This window comes from Caretta caretta, chromosome 1 (genome assembly GCF_965140235.1).
Source record: "Caretta caretta isolate rCarCar2 chromosome 1, rCarCar1.hap1, whole genome shotgun sequence".
In the NCBI taxonomy this organism is placed as follows: domain Eukaryota; kingdom Metazoa; phylum Chordata; order Testudines; family Cheloniidae; genus Caretta; species Caretta caretta.
Window position 1 is genome coordinate 55,944,101 of NC_134206.1, and position 11,916 is coordinate 55,956,016.

The following is an 11,916-nucleotide window of genomic DNA, read 5'->3' on the forward strand; positions in this document are numbered from 1 at the left end:
CGCGCTCAGGGACCCGCCCCACGCAGGGAGCTCACCTGCCCGGCCCCTGCTCCTGGGCGCCCCGGGGGAGGGCGAGGAGGAGGCGGCAGCGACAGGCGCCGCGCGTGCGGCTCCCGACGGCAGAGACGCGGCTCCACATCTCGGCGGCTCAGAGAGCAGCGTGCCCTCGCCCCTAAGCGCTCCCCCTCCGGGCGTGGGTCCGTCTCCTCAACTTTCCGCCTGGAAACAGTAGCCAAGGAAACTGGTTCCGGGATCGATTCCCCTAGGGGAGGCCTGGCCTCATGCTGTGCAAGCGGGAGCTAGCTGGTGCCTTCATGCCTAGCGCGGGTAGAGTGAGAGGGACACGTCTACAGGGGTGTGTTTTCAAATAACAAGAGTTTTGTGTTGTTGGCCAGAAGCTTCCCCAGTGTGGGGAGAGGGCGGATGGTCCAGTGGCCAGAGGATTGGGCGTGAGGAGAACTGGATTCAATTCCTGGCGCTACCACGGGTTTCCTGAGTGACCTTGGGCAAGTCACTTTGTTCATAGACAGTTGGCAAACTGACAACAAGGACACAAGTGCCAGCAACGCGCAGATGACACACGGTTCTACCCGGCAGTGCCAACCTCAAGAGAGAAAAAATCATGCGGGTTTTTTTTTTGGGGGGGGGGGGGGGCGTGTGTTAAAGATTAACATTTGTCTGCGGTTTGTCTTTTGATTTTTGAACTCTTCCTGCCTACAGCCCACCCCCACTGTGTGTGTGTGAGAGAGAATGAAGTAGGGTGACCAGACAGCAATTGTGAAAAATCAGGACAGTGAGTGGAGGATAATAGGAGTCTATATAAGAAAAAGATATTTTCTCTTTAATATACCACTACTCCTAATTACAGCTCCTTTTAGTACTCTGAATACCTTTGTTCCCTTCATTGTGTTTACATTTTTAAATGGCTGTTGATAATTATTATGCCCTCCATTTTAGGCTTCATTTCAAATTATCTACATTGGGTTCTTTTAATCTTTATTCTTAATTTAGTCCTCCAGCCCTGTAATCAATATTGGTATTAGAGACAACAGACCAAGAAAAGTATTTCTCTTGAGCCCTACACTGTCAATTTTTATCAAAACCAGCTGAATATTATGGTTGCTTGTTCTCCAGGATTCTTCAAAATCAGGATCCTCTCTAAATAGGGCATTTGCATGGCTGCCTGCACCCTGCTGGGATGCAGCAAATACAGACAGGTGCCTGCTGCTCAGGTATAAGCATTTTATTAAGATGATGTTTTAAAAAAAAAAAGGGAACTGTACAGAATTTAAGTGTAGATGTTTCTGGGTATCAGAGAATAACGTACAGATTATCAAGGGGTGCGAAGTTCGGTTTAAAATCAGATGGCGTAAGGAATACATAAACTGCAATATCCCAGATTGGGGGTAAAAGATTAACGGGTTAAAGTACAGACATTGAGATATGAGGGTATGTTGTTCATATAATGGCTATGTTCAGGTGTGGAGTATAATGAGTGGATACGATGATGATGACGGATTGACCCTCATTTGGTGAGATTTAATGTTCAGTGAGTTTATGGTTCCAGTTTATATGGTCCAACGGACAGTCGGTCCCTTTCTTGTAGTTGATGCACGACGTCGCTCCGGCTCACGCCTCCAGGTACTGTCGGTGGCCGGTGTACTACCTTATATAGCACCACTTTTGGTGCCACTAGCTGTGGGAAGTAGGAACAGGCTCCAGGGCTTCCACTTCACCATGTCCTTCTCTCTCTCTCTTCCCTTTTCTCTTCTCTCTTTCTTTCCCTGTCTTTCACACACAGGCATATACCATGAAATCAGGGCCATCCCTAGCCATTTTGGTGCCTTACGCAGCCCCCACACACCCTGCAAGGGGGGGCCCAGGCCTCCGTGGGGGGGCAGGAACAGGCTTGGGGGGCAGGGGGGAATCACCCCCCAGCACGAGCCGGTGGAGCGGAGCAGGTTGGAGCCGAGTCGCTCCACTTCCTGTCGCCCAGTGAGTGCAGGGCAGGCCTGACCCCGCACTCATGGGGCGGCGGGAAGTGGAGCAACCCGGCCCCAGCCCACTCTGCTCTGCTCCCTGGGCTCCCTGCCTTGGGGGGCAGGGGGGAACCACTCCCCAGCACTGACCGGTGATGCGTCTGGGAGCCGGCAGAGCAGAGCGGGCTGGGGTCAGGTCACTCCACTTTCCGCCACCAGTGAGTGCAGGCACAACTCCTGCTGCAGTCATCAGGGGAGTGAGGGTGGAGGTGGAGCAGGGACAGGGGCTTTGGGGAAGGGGTGGAGTGGGGGTGGGGCTGGTGCAGGAAGAGGCAGGGCTGGGACGGAGCAGGGATGGGAGCCATGGAGAAGAGGTGGAGCAGGGGCTGGAGCAGCACGCAGCTGCGTAGGGCACCAGGAAATTTGGTGCCCCAAAATCCTGGTGCCCTACACAGCTGTGTATTTTGCATGTGGGTAGGGACGGCCCTGCATGAAATGAGGGAGAAGGAAAGGGTGGGAAACAGTGAAAAGAAAGAGTGAGTAGTAGAAATAATCAATGTGGGAGATGGAATGGATAAGGAAGGAGACTGAGCTAAGGTAGAGCGAGGAGAGAGAGAGAGTAAGTGAATGAAGGAATGGATGGAATGAGGGCATGTGAGAGACTGCACTCACATAGCCTGATTCTTATCTCATTTACTCCACTTTTACCCTGGTGTCTAAGTGTTGCCAACTCTCACAGTTCAATTGTGCGTCTCACAACATTTGAGCTCCGCTGCCGAAGCCCCTGGGGTAGCGGCGGCAGGGCTCCGGAGGTGCTTTAAAGGGCCCCCTGAGCCCCGCTGCCGGAGCCTCAGGGTAGCAGTGGCAGGGCTCCGGCGGTGATTTAAAGGACCTGGAGCTCCACTGTGGTAGTGGCGGACGGAACCTGGGGCCCTTTAAAGCACCCCTGAGCCCCGGGGCTCCCAGTTGCCTCTGCAGCTGGTAGTTCTGGGGGTGATTTAAAGGCCCCGGCCATGCATCTTCCGGTCGAGGCCATGCCTCTTCCAGTCGAGGCCATGCCCCCTGCTCAGGACTCTGGAGTACCGATAAGTCTTTTAAGTTACTTTTCATCCCTGCACGTAGGTGGGGAAGCGTCAACATAGAAAAAAGAAAAATCATGCCTCACCAATCTATTAGAATTCTTCAAGGGGGACAAAAAGCATGTGGACAAGGGTGATCCAGTTTATAAAGTGAATTTGGATTTTCAGAAAGACTAGGACTGTAAGGGGGAGATACGATAGAAATCTATAAAATCATGAATGGCGTGGAAAAAGTCAATAGGGAAGTGTTATTTACTCCTTTACATAACAATAGAACCTCGGGTTACCTGATGAAATTAATAGGCAGCAGGTTTAAAACAAATATAAAGAAGTACTTCTTCAGCCAATGCATAGTCAACCTCTGGAACTCATTGCCAAGGAATGTTTTGAAGGCCATAACTGGGTTAAAAAAAAATTAAGTAAGTTCATGGAGGATAGGTCCATCAATGGCTATTAGCCAAGCTGGTCAGGGATGCAACCCCATGCCCTGGGCTGCCCCATGTCCCTAAACCTGTATCTGTCAGAAGCTGGGCCTGGACGAAAGGGAATGGATCACTCAGTAATTGCCCTGTTCTGTTCGTTCCCTCTGAAGTATCTGGCACTGGCCACTGTCAGAAGACAGGATATGGGGCTAGGTAGACTATTGGTCTGACCCGGTCTGGCCATTCTTATGTTTGTATACAAGTGTATGGACTGAGCAAAGCATTATGCACAATAGTGCTGCTGTTTCTCAAACTTCTCTGCATTGCATATTTTTCTGATCTTTGGTCTAAATCAAGTCTTAATCAAAAACTGTAAAAAAGTTATATTACATGTAAAGAAGCCTTTACTTTCTGAATTTTCATGTGGTTTCATCATGCCTGCTGGAATTATAGACATATGGATCCAATCCCATGATGTGCCAATTGGCTCCTGTAAGGTGTTTAAGGGCTCTCAATTTCCAAAGCTTTTAATGGAAGTTGAGGGTACTCAACACTCTGAAGGGTAAACTCCTTTTCTGGTTTGGCCATATGGCACATACCCCTGAAGAATGTTATTTTAAATATGTATTAATTAAACTAATGTGTCCAGTCAGATGTTTCTCATTATTTCTGTCATCCAATGGCGCCATTAAAATGAGTCAGTTTTAGAGATATTTCCTGTCACAAGGAGAGGAGGACACACCAGGGCTGATTTGGTAATAGTTAAATGGACATTAGTAGCCAACAGTGCCAACTGACGTCTTTGTCAATTTGAATTTCCAAAACATTGTTTCTGTAGACATTCGTAAATATGGGGGCAAAGTGAAAAGCTATAAACATCTGGGATTATACGACTGTATACTTTAAAAACCAGCTGGTAGATACTGGCATGTACCCAATAGTTATATTTTTGGAGGAACAATGCAAAAAATAAAGAATATTAAAATAAAAAATAATTGTGAGACGCCTGAGAAAGATTGTCATTGTAGACCGTGCCCATTAAGGTACAGACTGATCTGAATTAAACCTAAACAAGTTTACTCTCATTCTCATCCCAATTTTAGATAGGCACTGGAAAAGCAGGACACAGCACCATCCCTGGTTTCATTTTACTGTAATTGAAATAGCAAGACGTTTTTTAGTTGGAGCATTGACTCTGTTATTTCCACAATAAAAAAAAAAAAGAGAAACAAAAATCTGAAAGGGATATAAGCCCTCATGCTGCAGGGCATAAACCAATCTAATAAAGAGAGTTAAAAGAAACTTCCACTATGGACAGATTATTCCATGTATACCCACTTCAGATTTCTTGCACCTTCCTCCAGAGCACGTGGTACTCTTGGGACAGGATACTGGGCTAGATGGAGCACTGTCACTTTCTATGGGATGTAGAATTGCAGTAAAACCTATCTGCAGTCATGCACTATGGAAACACTGTAATTCTTTTGAAGCATAAATCTTACATCCGAGCTTAAATGTTATTTGGGTTGAGGTTCTGTGCTGCACCTCCTAGAGGGGCAACTCAGAAGGTGCAGGCCAGAATAGAGAGCAAAAAGGTAGCTTCAGGTTCACCATTGTGCCTTCAGGATGGGTGGCTCCCATATATTAGAGTAGTCCATAGCTATTCTAATTTACACCAGTGGCCACACTGTCTCCCAGAGCAGCCCAGAATCCTAAGAGCATAAAGGTGGATTAATGCACCTTCTCTCCTCTTCTTAGACTGCATATGGAGTGTGTCACAGCGCAGAAACGCCACAGTGCCCTCTGCCACAGAGTCACCACTAACTCCTGCCTCTTGTGCCAGGTCTTGCAATGAGGCAGTATACTACATCTCTTGTGAGGGATTTCTCCCCCTACTCCCTACAGCACAATTCTGGCTACTGTTACTGTGGCAGAACACAGAATCTGTCCTTTGATCTTTTCTCAGAAACTGCATTTCTCATTTTCACTCACTTCATCCTTTGAGGTTTTGTTAACTCACTCTTTAAAATAGCATTCTAAATAGATACTTCACTGGCTCTGAGCAAACCATATATACTTATTTTAAAGGGTTCCTGAAAACCTATTCAGGTATCTGAGCTGGGTAACATTAAATTAGATTTCCATGCCTCTCATAAGTGTAGGATTCATTCTATAGCACGAAATACTCTGGAGTATGACATTAATGAATGGTACTTAACATAGACAAATTCACAGAACTATATCATATCCTGGGTGCAAACTGTATACATAGAAATTCATTGACTCAACAGAAACTCTATGGACTCCATTTAATCCCTCTGGCGTATGAGTACAATCGTTCCTTCTCAGGATCCATCCTGGGATAGAGCTGAAGTGTTTACAATGGCGCCCTTCTGTGCAGAGCTGATCCAGGGAAAGGCAGCTTTAAATTCCTGTAAAGAAGGCATGAAAGGTTTGGGTTGTTTGTTTTGTGTTCCCCAAAAGATTGCCCCACCCCATACACCTTGTGTGAGAAAGGGGGAAAGGATGCTGCCTTGCTGTTACAAAAAAAAGCAAACGCAGTTTTGCGTTGCATTAACAGAGGCAGAGCATGCATGTCACAGGAGGTGATAGTACTGCTGTACTCAGCACTGGTTAGTGCTCAGTTGGAGTACTGTGTGCAATTTTAGTCACCACTGTATAGCAGGGGTGGGTAAACTTTTTGGCCCGAGGGCCACATCAGGGTTATGAAACTATATGGAGGGCCAGGTAGGGAAGGCTGTGCCTCCCCAAACAGCTGGGTCCTCACCCCCCTATCCACCCCTCCCACTTCCTGCCCCCTGACTGCCCCCCTCAGAACCCCTGACCCATCCACCACCACCCCCGGCTCCTTGTTCCCTGACCGCCCCCTCCCGGGACCCCCTGCCCCTAACCGCCCCCCCAGGACCCCACCCCCTATATAACCCCCTTGCTCCCTATCCCCTGACTGCCGCAACCCCTATCCACACCGCCGCCTCCTGATAGCCCCCCCAACTCCCACACCTATCCAACCCTCCCTGTTCACTGACTGCCCCCCCAGAACCCCCTGCCCCTTATCCAAACCCTCCCCCCCATCCTCTTACCATGCCACGCAGAGCGGCAGGAGCCTGCAGCTGCGCAGCCCAGCTGGAGCCAGGCACGCTACCCAGAGCGCTGGTGGGGGAGAGGCCGGGGGTAGCCTCCCTGTCCGGGAGCTCAGGGGCCAGGCAGGATGGTTCTGCGAGCCAAATGTGGCCCATGGACGGTAGTTTGCCCACCTCTGCTGTATATAAAGGATGTAAAGAAACTGGAAAGGATCCAGAGGCAAGCGGCAAAAATGACCAAAGGCAGTGGTGCTGGAACAGTTTTTGGAATGGGGGTGCAGCCCTCTTACCCCTGTCTGCACCCCTCACCACCCCCTAGAGCTGGGGCTGGGAGCAGGGCTGTGGCTCTGTGATGGAAGGACGCGGACTGGGGTAAGATGGTGGAGGCTGGGGTCACAGTTAGGGGCAGGTGCGGAACCCTGGGCATGGGGCTGTGTCCAGGACCCCAGACCCGGTGGCTGGGCAGGACCTGGTGGCCAGCAGCAAAACCACCGGGGCTGGTGGCCAAGTGGGACCCCAGGCTGGCAGCAGAGCCCTCGGATGCAGGGCTAGCAGCCAATCGGGACCCAGGGCCAGTAGCTGAGCGGGACCCAGGGCCAGCGGCAGAGTCCCTGGGCAGCAGAGGGGCAGGTGGCCGGGACTGTGGGTGGCAGGGGTGCAAGGCCAGCAGCCAGAATGCCAGGTGTAAAACCTGGGGGTGCTGCAGAACCCCCTGCATACTGACTTCCAGTGCCTATGACCAAAGGGATGGAATGCAAGCCATATGAGCAATGGCTGAAGGAACTGGATATATTAGTTTGTTTGGAAAAGAGGAGATAAAGGGGGAACACGTTAGTAGTCTTCAAATGAATGGTTGCCATTAGAAAGATGGAGAAAAAATGTTCACTTTTCTCGCAGAGGGCAGGACAAGATGCAATCATATCAGATTTAGATCAAATCTCAGGAAAACCTTCCTAACTGTAAGACCAGTAGGACAATGGAACAGACTGCCTAGGGAAGTTGTGGAATCTCCTTCACTGAAGGTTTCAAAAAGAGGCTGGATAGCCATCTGTCTTGGATGGTTTAGACACAACAAATCCTACATTAGGGGGTTAGACTAGATGACCTGTGTGGTCTCTTCTAACCCTGTGGTTCTACGATTCTAAGATATTACCCTTTTAAGGGACAGGCTGGATGGAGTCTAAAGCCTGCAGCCTGAGGAAAATCGAGGAGGCCCGGCCCTACCAGGAGTCTGTGTTATACCAATAAAATAAAAATCAGCAGGATCTTATTAAAGGGGAAAAGGCAAAATGCCACATTTATTGTGAATACAGAAAGAATCATAGTAAGCAGTTGGTTATAGCTATAACATTCCATTCAATTTCATATTTATTCACACATTCATTCATACACACACACACACAGAGGTTCTGCTAGGCTAACTATCATAGTTACCAGCCTTAGAGTTGCTCATGCCAAGCCACTGGCCAGGTGGCCTGGACATGAGGAGGGAGCAGGGCCTTGTCAGATACTCATCTGATGCTTCTGGAAGTTGGTTAGCAGAATCAGACCCCAACGTTCTCAGCTTCTAGAGTCCATTTTTATAGGAATTTCTTCCTATGCCAATCTATGGGAATTGCTTCATCATGCTGTTGCTGAATCAATCAGCAGATGGCACATTCCTGACGGCTCCGTGTTGCCAGATGTTATCTTGTTCTTTGGTTCTCCCATCCTTGAGGCTGTTGGGTGGATTCCAGTCTGCCCTCCGGGGGTCCTCTGGTTGTTTCCATTTGATGCCTTCTTCTGCCGATGGACACTGGATTCTTAGACTGGCACCTCCCTGATCATTCAGTTATTATCCACACCAAGCATCCATCCACATACATCCTCTATCTCTATTTTAATCACAATTGTTAACAAAGCGAGATAAATACAACAAAAGGGTGGGGTGCTGTTTCTGTTGTTACAGAGTATTGCTCTGAGTCTCTCTTGTTGTGAGTAGTTGTTGTTACAAAGTATTGCTTTGAGAACAGACTCTGTCTTAGGATGTACTAACACAATTAGCAGCTTGCAAGTTTCACACTGAGAGGGAGAGAAACAGTAAAAATAAGAGACCAAGAGACCTCTTAATTAGTAAAAAGAAAAGGAGTACTTGTGGCACCTTAGAGACTAACCAATTTATTTCAGCATAAGCTTTTGTGAGCTAGAGCTCACTTCATCGGATGCTGTAGCTCACAAAAGCTTATGCTCAAATAAATTGGTTAGTCTCTAAGGTGCCATAAGTACTCCTTTTCTTTTTGTGAATACAGACTAACACGGCTGTTACTCTCAAACCTCTTAATTAGTAATACCCTGGAATTTAAACTATGGAGAATCAAACTCATTTGTGATTTTAATACAGAACTTCTTTAACGTGATCCAACATAACGTCTGGGCCATATAAACAGGAACAGAAAATGGAGCAGAGAGAGAGGGAGCTCCTTGTTGTAAGGATTCCTGAACTGAAGACTGATTAAAAGGAGATGGTATTTTTGTTAATGTGTGTCAGCTTCTCCTTGCCTCAGGACAGGTAAGTCTGAAATCTATTGTTGTTCCACTTGGGGAAATTAAGATGGGGTATAGCTCCAGTGTCCAAGAGGGGCATGCAGAGACTGTTCACCCATTCACAGGCTGACTACCCTGTTTTTCCTGGAAGACTCTGTGGACAACTAAAGACCTACCAGGTTTACATCATAGGTAGCAAAGAAGTGAAAACTGACTGAGAGGGGAAGCATATTTTTATTCAAAATTGTTGGAAAAAAGCTGTCTTTGTTAATGATTTATCATTTTCGATTAAGGGCTAAGGCTTTCCCTCCACTTCTCTGGACCCTTCCAGGGAGACTTCCACTGAAGACAGAGTTGATATTTTTTAGGTTTAAAAAAAAATACAGTCCCACTCCTTTTTAATTGTCTAAACCTTTCAGGCATTCATACATTATAAAGAAACCAAAAAAAGGGCATAAGCTCCATGGTTTTTAAAGTTTCCAGGTCACCTTTAATATGCATTTTTTTTTGCATCTCAGAGAGGAGAATGCAAATAATGTCATTAGCTGCACAGTGGCAGCACTGACGTTACAGTATTGCACTACACAAATACATTAACTAACAGCAAACAATTTACTATTCTGTTTCAAGGACAGTATATTTGATTTCTAAATCTTTTGTACATGGTCCAAGCATCTGCAGAGCACACCTTACGGGCTACACAGGGAATGTGACCTCTGTGCATTAACATATAATGTATATCCTGCAGTAATCAAGGCATGGTGTTAACATTTGACACAAGACACACGGTGACTGCAGACAGCCTGTAGTTTAATTCTAAGTCACAAGCTTCATTAGCAGCAGAGGCTAGATAATTTTCAATCAACGAATTTTTCTAACAGCACCACCACCCTACAGCAAGTCAGAGGGAAACAATCCAAAATAGTTTCTGACTGAATAATAACTCCTACTTTGGAACAATAATTAGCTCATTGGACCTAAACTTTAACATTGTCTCAGCAAAATATTCTCAGTTTAAGGACTAAAAATCACTTCATAATTAACAAAGTGTTTAATGGAATTGTTTATATTCTGTTCTGTTTTTCATTAATAGTTTTGATATTTAGAGGAATACTCACATTATTTTAAAGGAATGTTAAGGTAACAATCATATTTAAAATCATCCATAACTATGTTATCAAAGGCATACAATAGATTAACACTGAAGGACAAATAAATGTCTATTTCTCTTTCTGGCATTTATGATGCTAATTTATTACACTTCACTCAACTTGGGCAATGAAATTAGCATTGGTCAGTTTTACTTTTTGGACAAGACTATGGCCTTAAGCCACCACATGTGGAAGTGCGTGTGCATGCCTGAATGCAAGCACACACCTGGACAGCTTAGGAGGGCTGCACGCACGTGGCATCTCCCAGGAGCATTAGCCTGTTTAGGTACAATGGCTCATGATGTATTTTGAAGTTCAAACCAGTGCAGCTGCTGCTCTTCCATCTTTCTGTGAGGTATAGGATACCAACGTGCGGTGTTCATTCTGAAGCCTAATGATGTCAGCATAGACATCAATCTTGTTAATTATTTCACTTCTAATTAAAAAGAAAGATAATCACATTATGAATTTTTGCACAGTCTACTGGGAGTGACATCTGAGTGTGATATCTCATAGTGATGTCAAGAGTTGGTGCAGGGTAGGTTATAGATCAGAGGTGGGCAAACTATGGCCCGTGGCCACATCCGGCCCACGGGACCGTCCTACCTGGCCCCTGAGCTCCCGACCAGGGGGGCTAGTCCTAAGCCCCTCCCCCCCAGCCTCAGTGCGCTGCTCTGTCAGCGCTCTGGCCCGCCGCTCATGGGGTACATGGCATTGGCCACTGTTGGAAGACAGGATACTGGGCTAGATGGACCTTTGGTCTGACCCAGTATGACCGTTCTTATGATTTTAAACTCCATCTTGCAACTGGATTTGCACAGGTGGCTCTCTGCACAGAGCCCACTGACTTCAAAGGGTCTCCCTATAGGTATAATTGAAGGATCAGGCCATTAAAGTTCTATTTTGATCCATTTGTAAGTACATATTGTAATTTATAATCAAAGGGTATGTAATTTTCTGACTAAATACGTCCATGAAGTAAAACTACATTTCACTGATGGCAGGGGTCCCAGGCTGTGCCCCCCCCCCCCCCACAGCACCAGCAGGGGTCCCAGGCCGCGCACCAACACATCCCCTCAGAGCACCCGCAGCACTCCTCGGCCGCCCTCTGCCCTAGACCTCCCAAGATTTTAGTCAGGAGCATAAAATATAAGTCAGGGACAGGTCACAGGCTGTGAATTTTTGTTTATTGCCCATAATTAAAGATTCCTTAGCAAGAAAGTGGACTCTGTGCAGAGTGCAGGGAACATTTTTCAGATTAGGTAAAACAGGTGCGGCTTCTTGCGATATGGCAGCAGGGAGATGCTGGCTGCTGCGATGTTCAGACTGCTTATTTGGTCTACCTTTGTCACCAGTCACTGCTCTGAGAAAAAGACCATTGTTCCAGTCCTGCTGTTGGATCAATGCAGGCAGACCCTTGCCCCCATGCAGAGCTCCACTGACTTTTGGCTCTGGGGATCCAGTCTGTTCGTGATGGCACCTTTGATATTCTCCCATTATTTCCATGACACTTGAGTGCTCATAAAAGTGAGCTGGCTATAGCAAGGCCTTTGCCCTTTTAACAAGCAAAGAAACATCCCACTAGCCCACTCTCTTTCCTCCTATATCCATCACACGCACCCCATTCCCCCCACTATACCTCCCCATTGCTTCCCTGCAAT

At 47.0% G+C, this 11,916-nt stretch overlaps 1 protein-coding gene across 1 annotated transcript in view; it reads right to left on the reverse strand.

Moving 5' to 3' along the window:
• Window positions 1–211, reverse strand: part of MRPS31 (mitochondrial ribosomal protein S31) — a 32,716-nt gene extending 32,505 nt beyond the window's left edge. Inside the window, exon 1 of the mRNA XM_048848567.2 lies at window positions 36–211. Within this exon, the coding sequence (XP_048704524.1) occupies window positions 36–139 (104 nt within the window). The 5' untranslated portion in view covers window positions 140–211. The remainder of the gene's footprint in view (window positions 1–35) is intronic.
• Window positions 212–11,916: the final 11,705 nt, after the last annotated feature.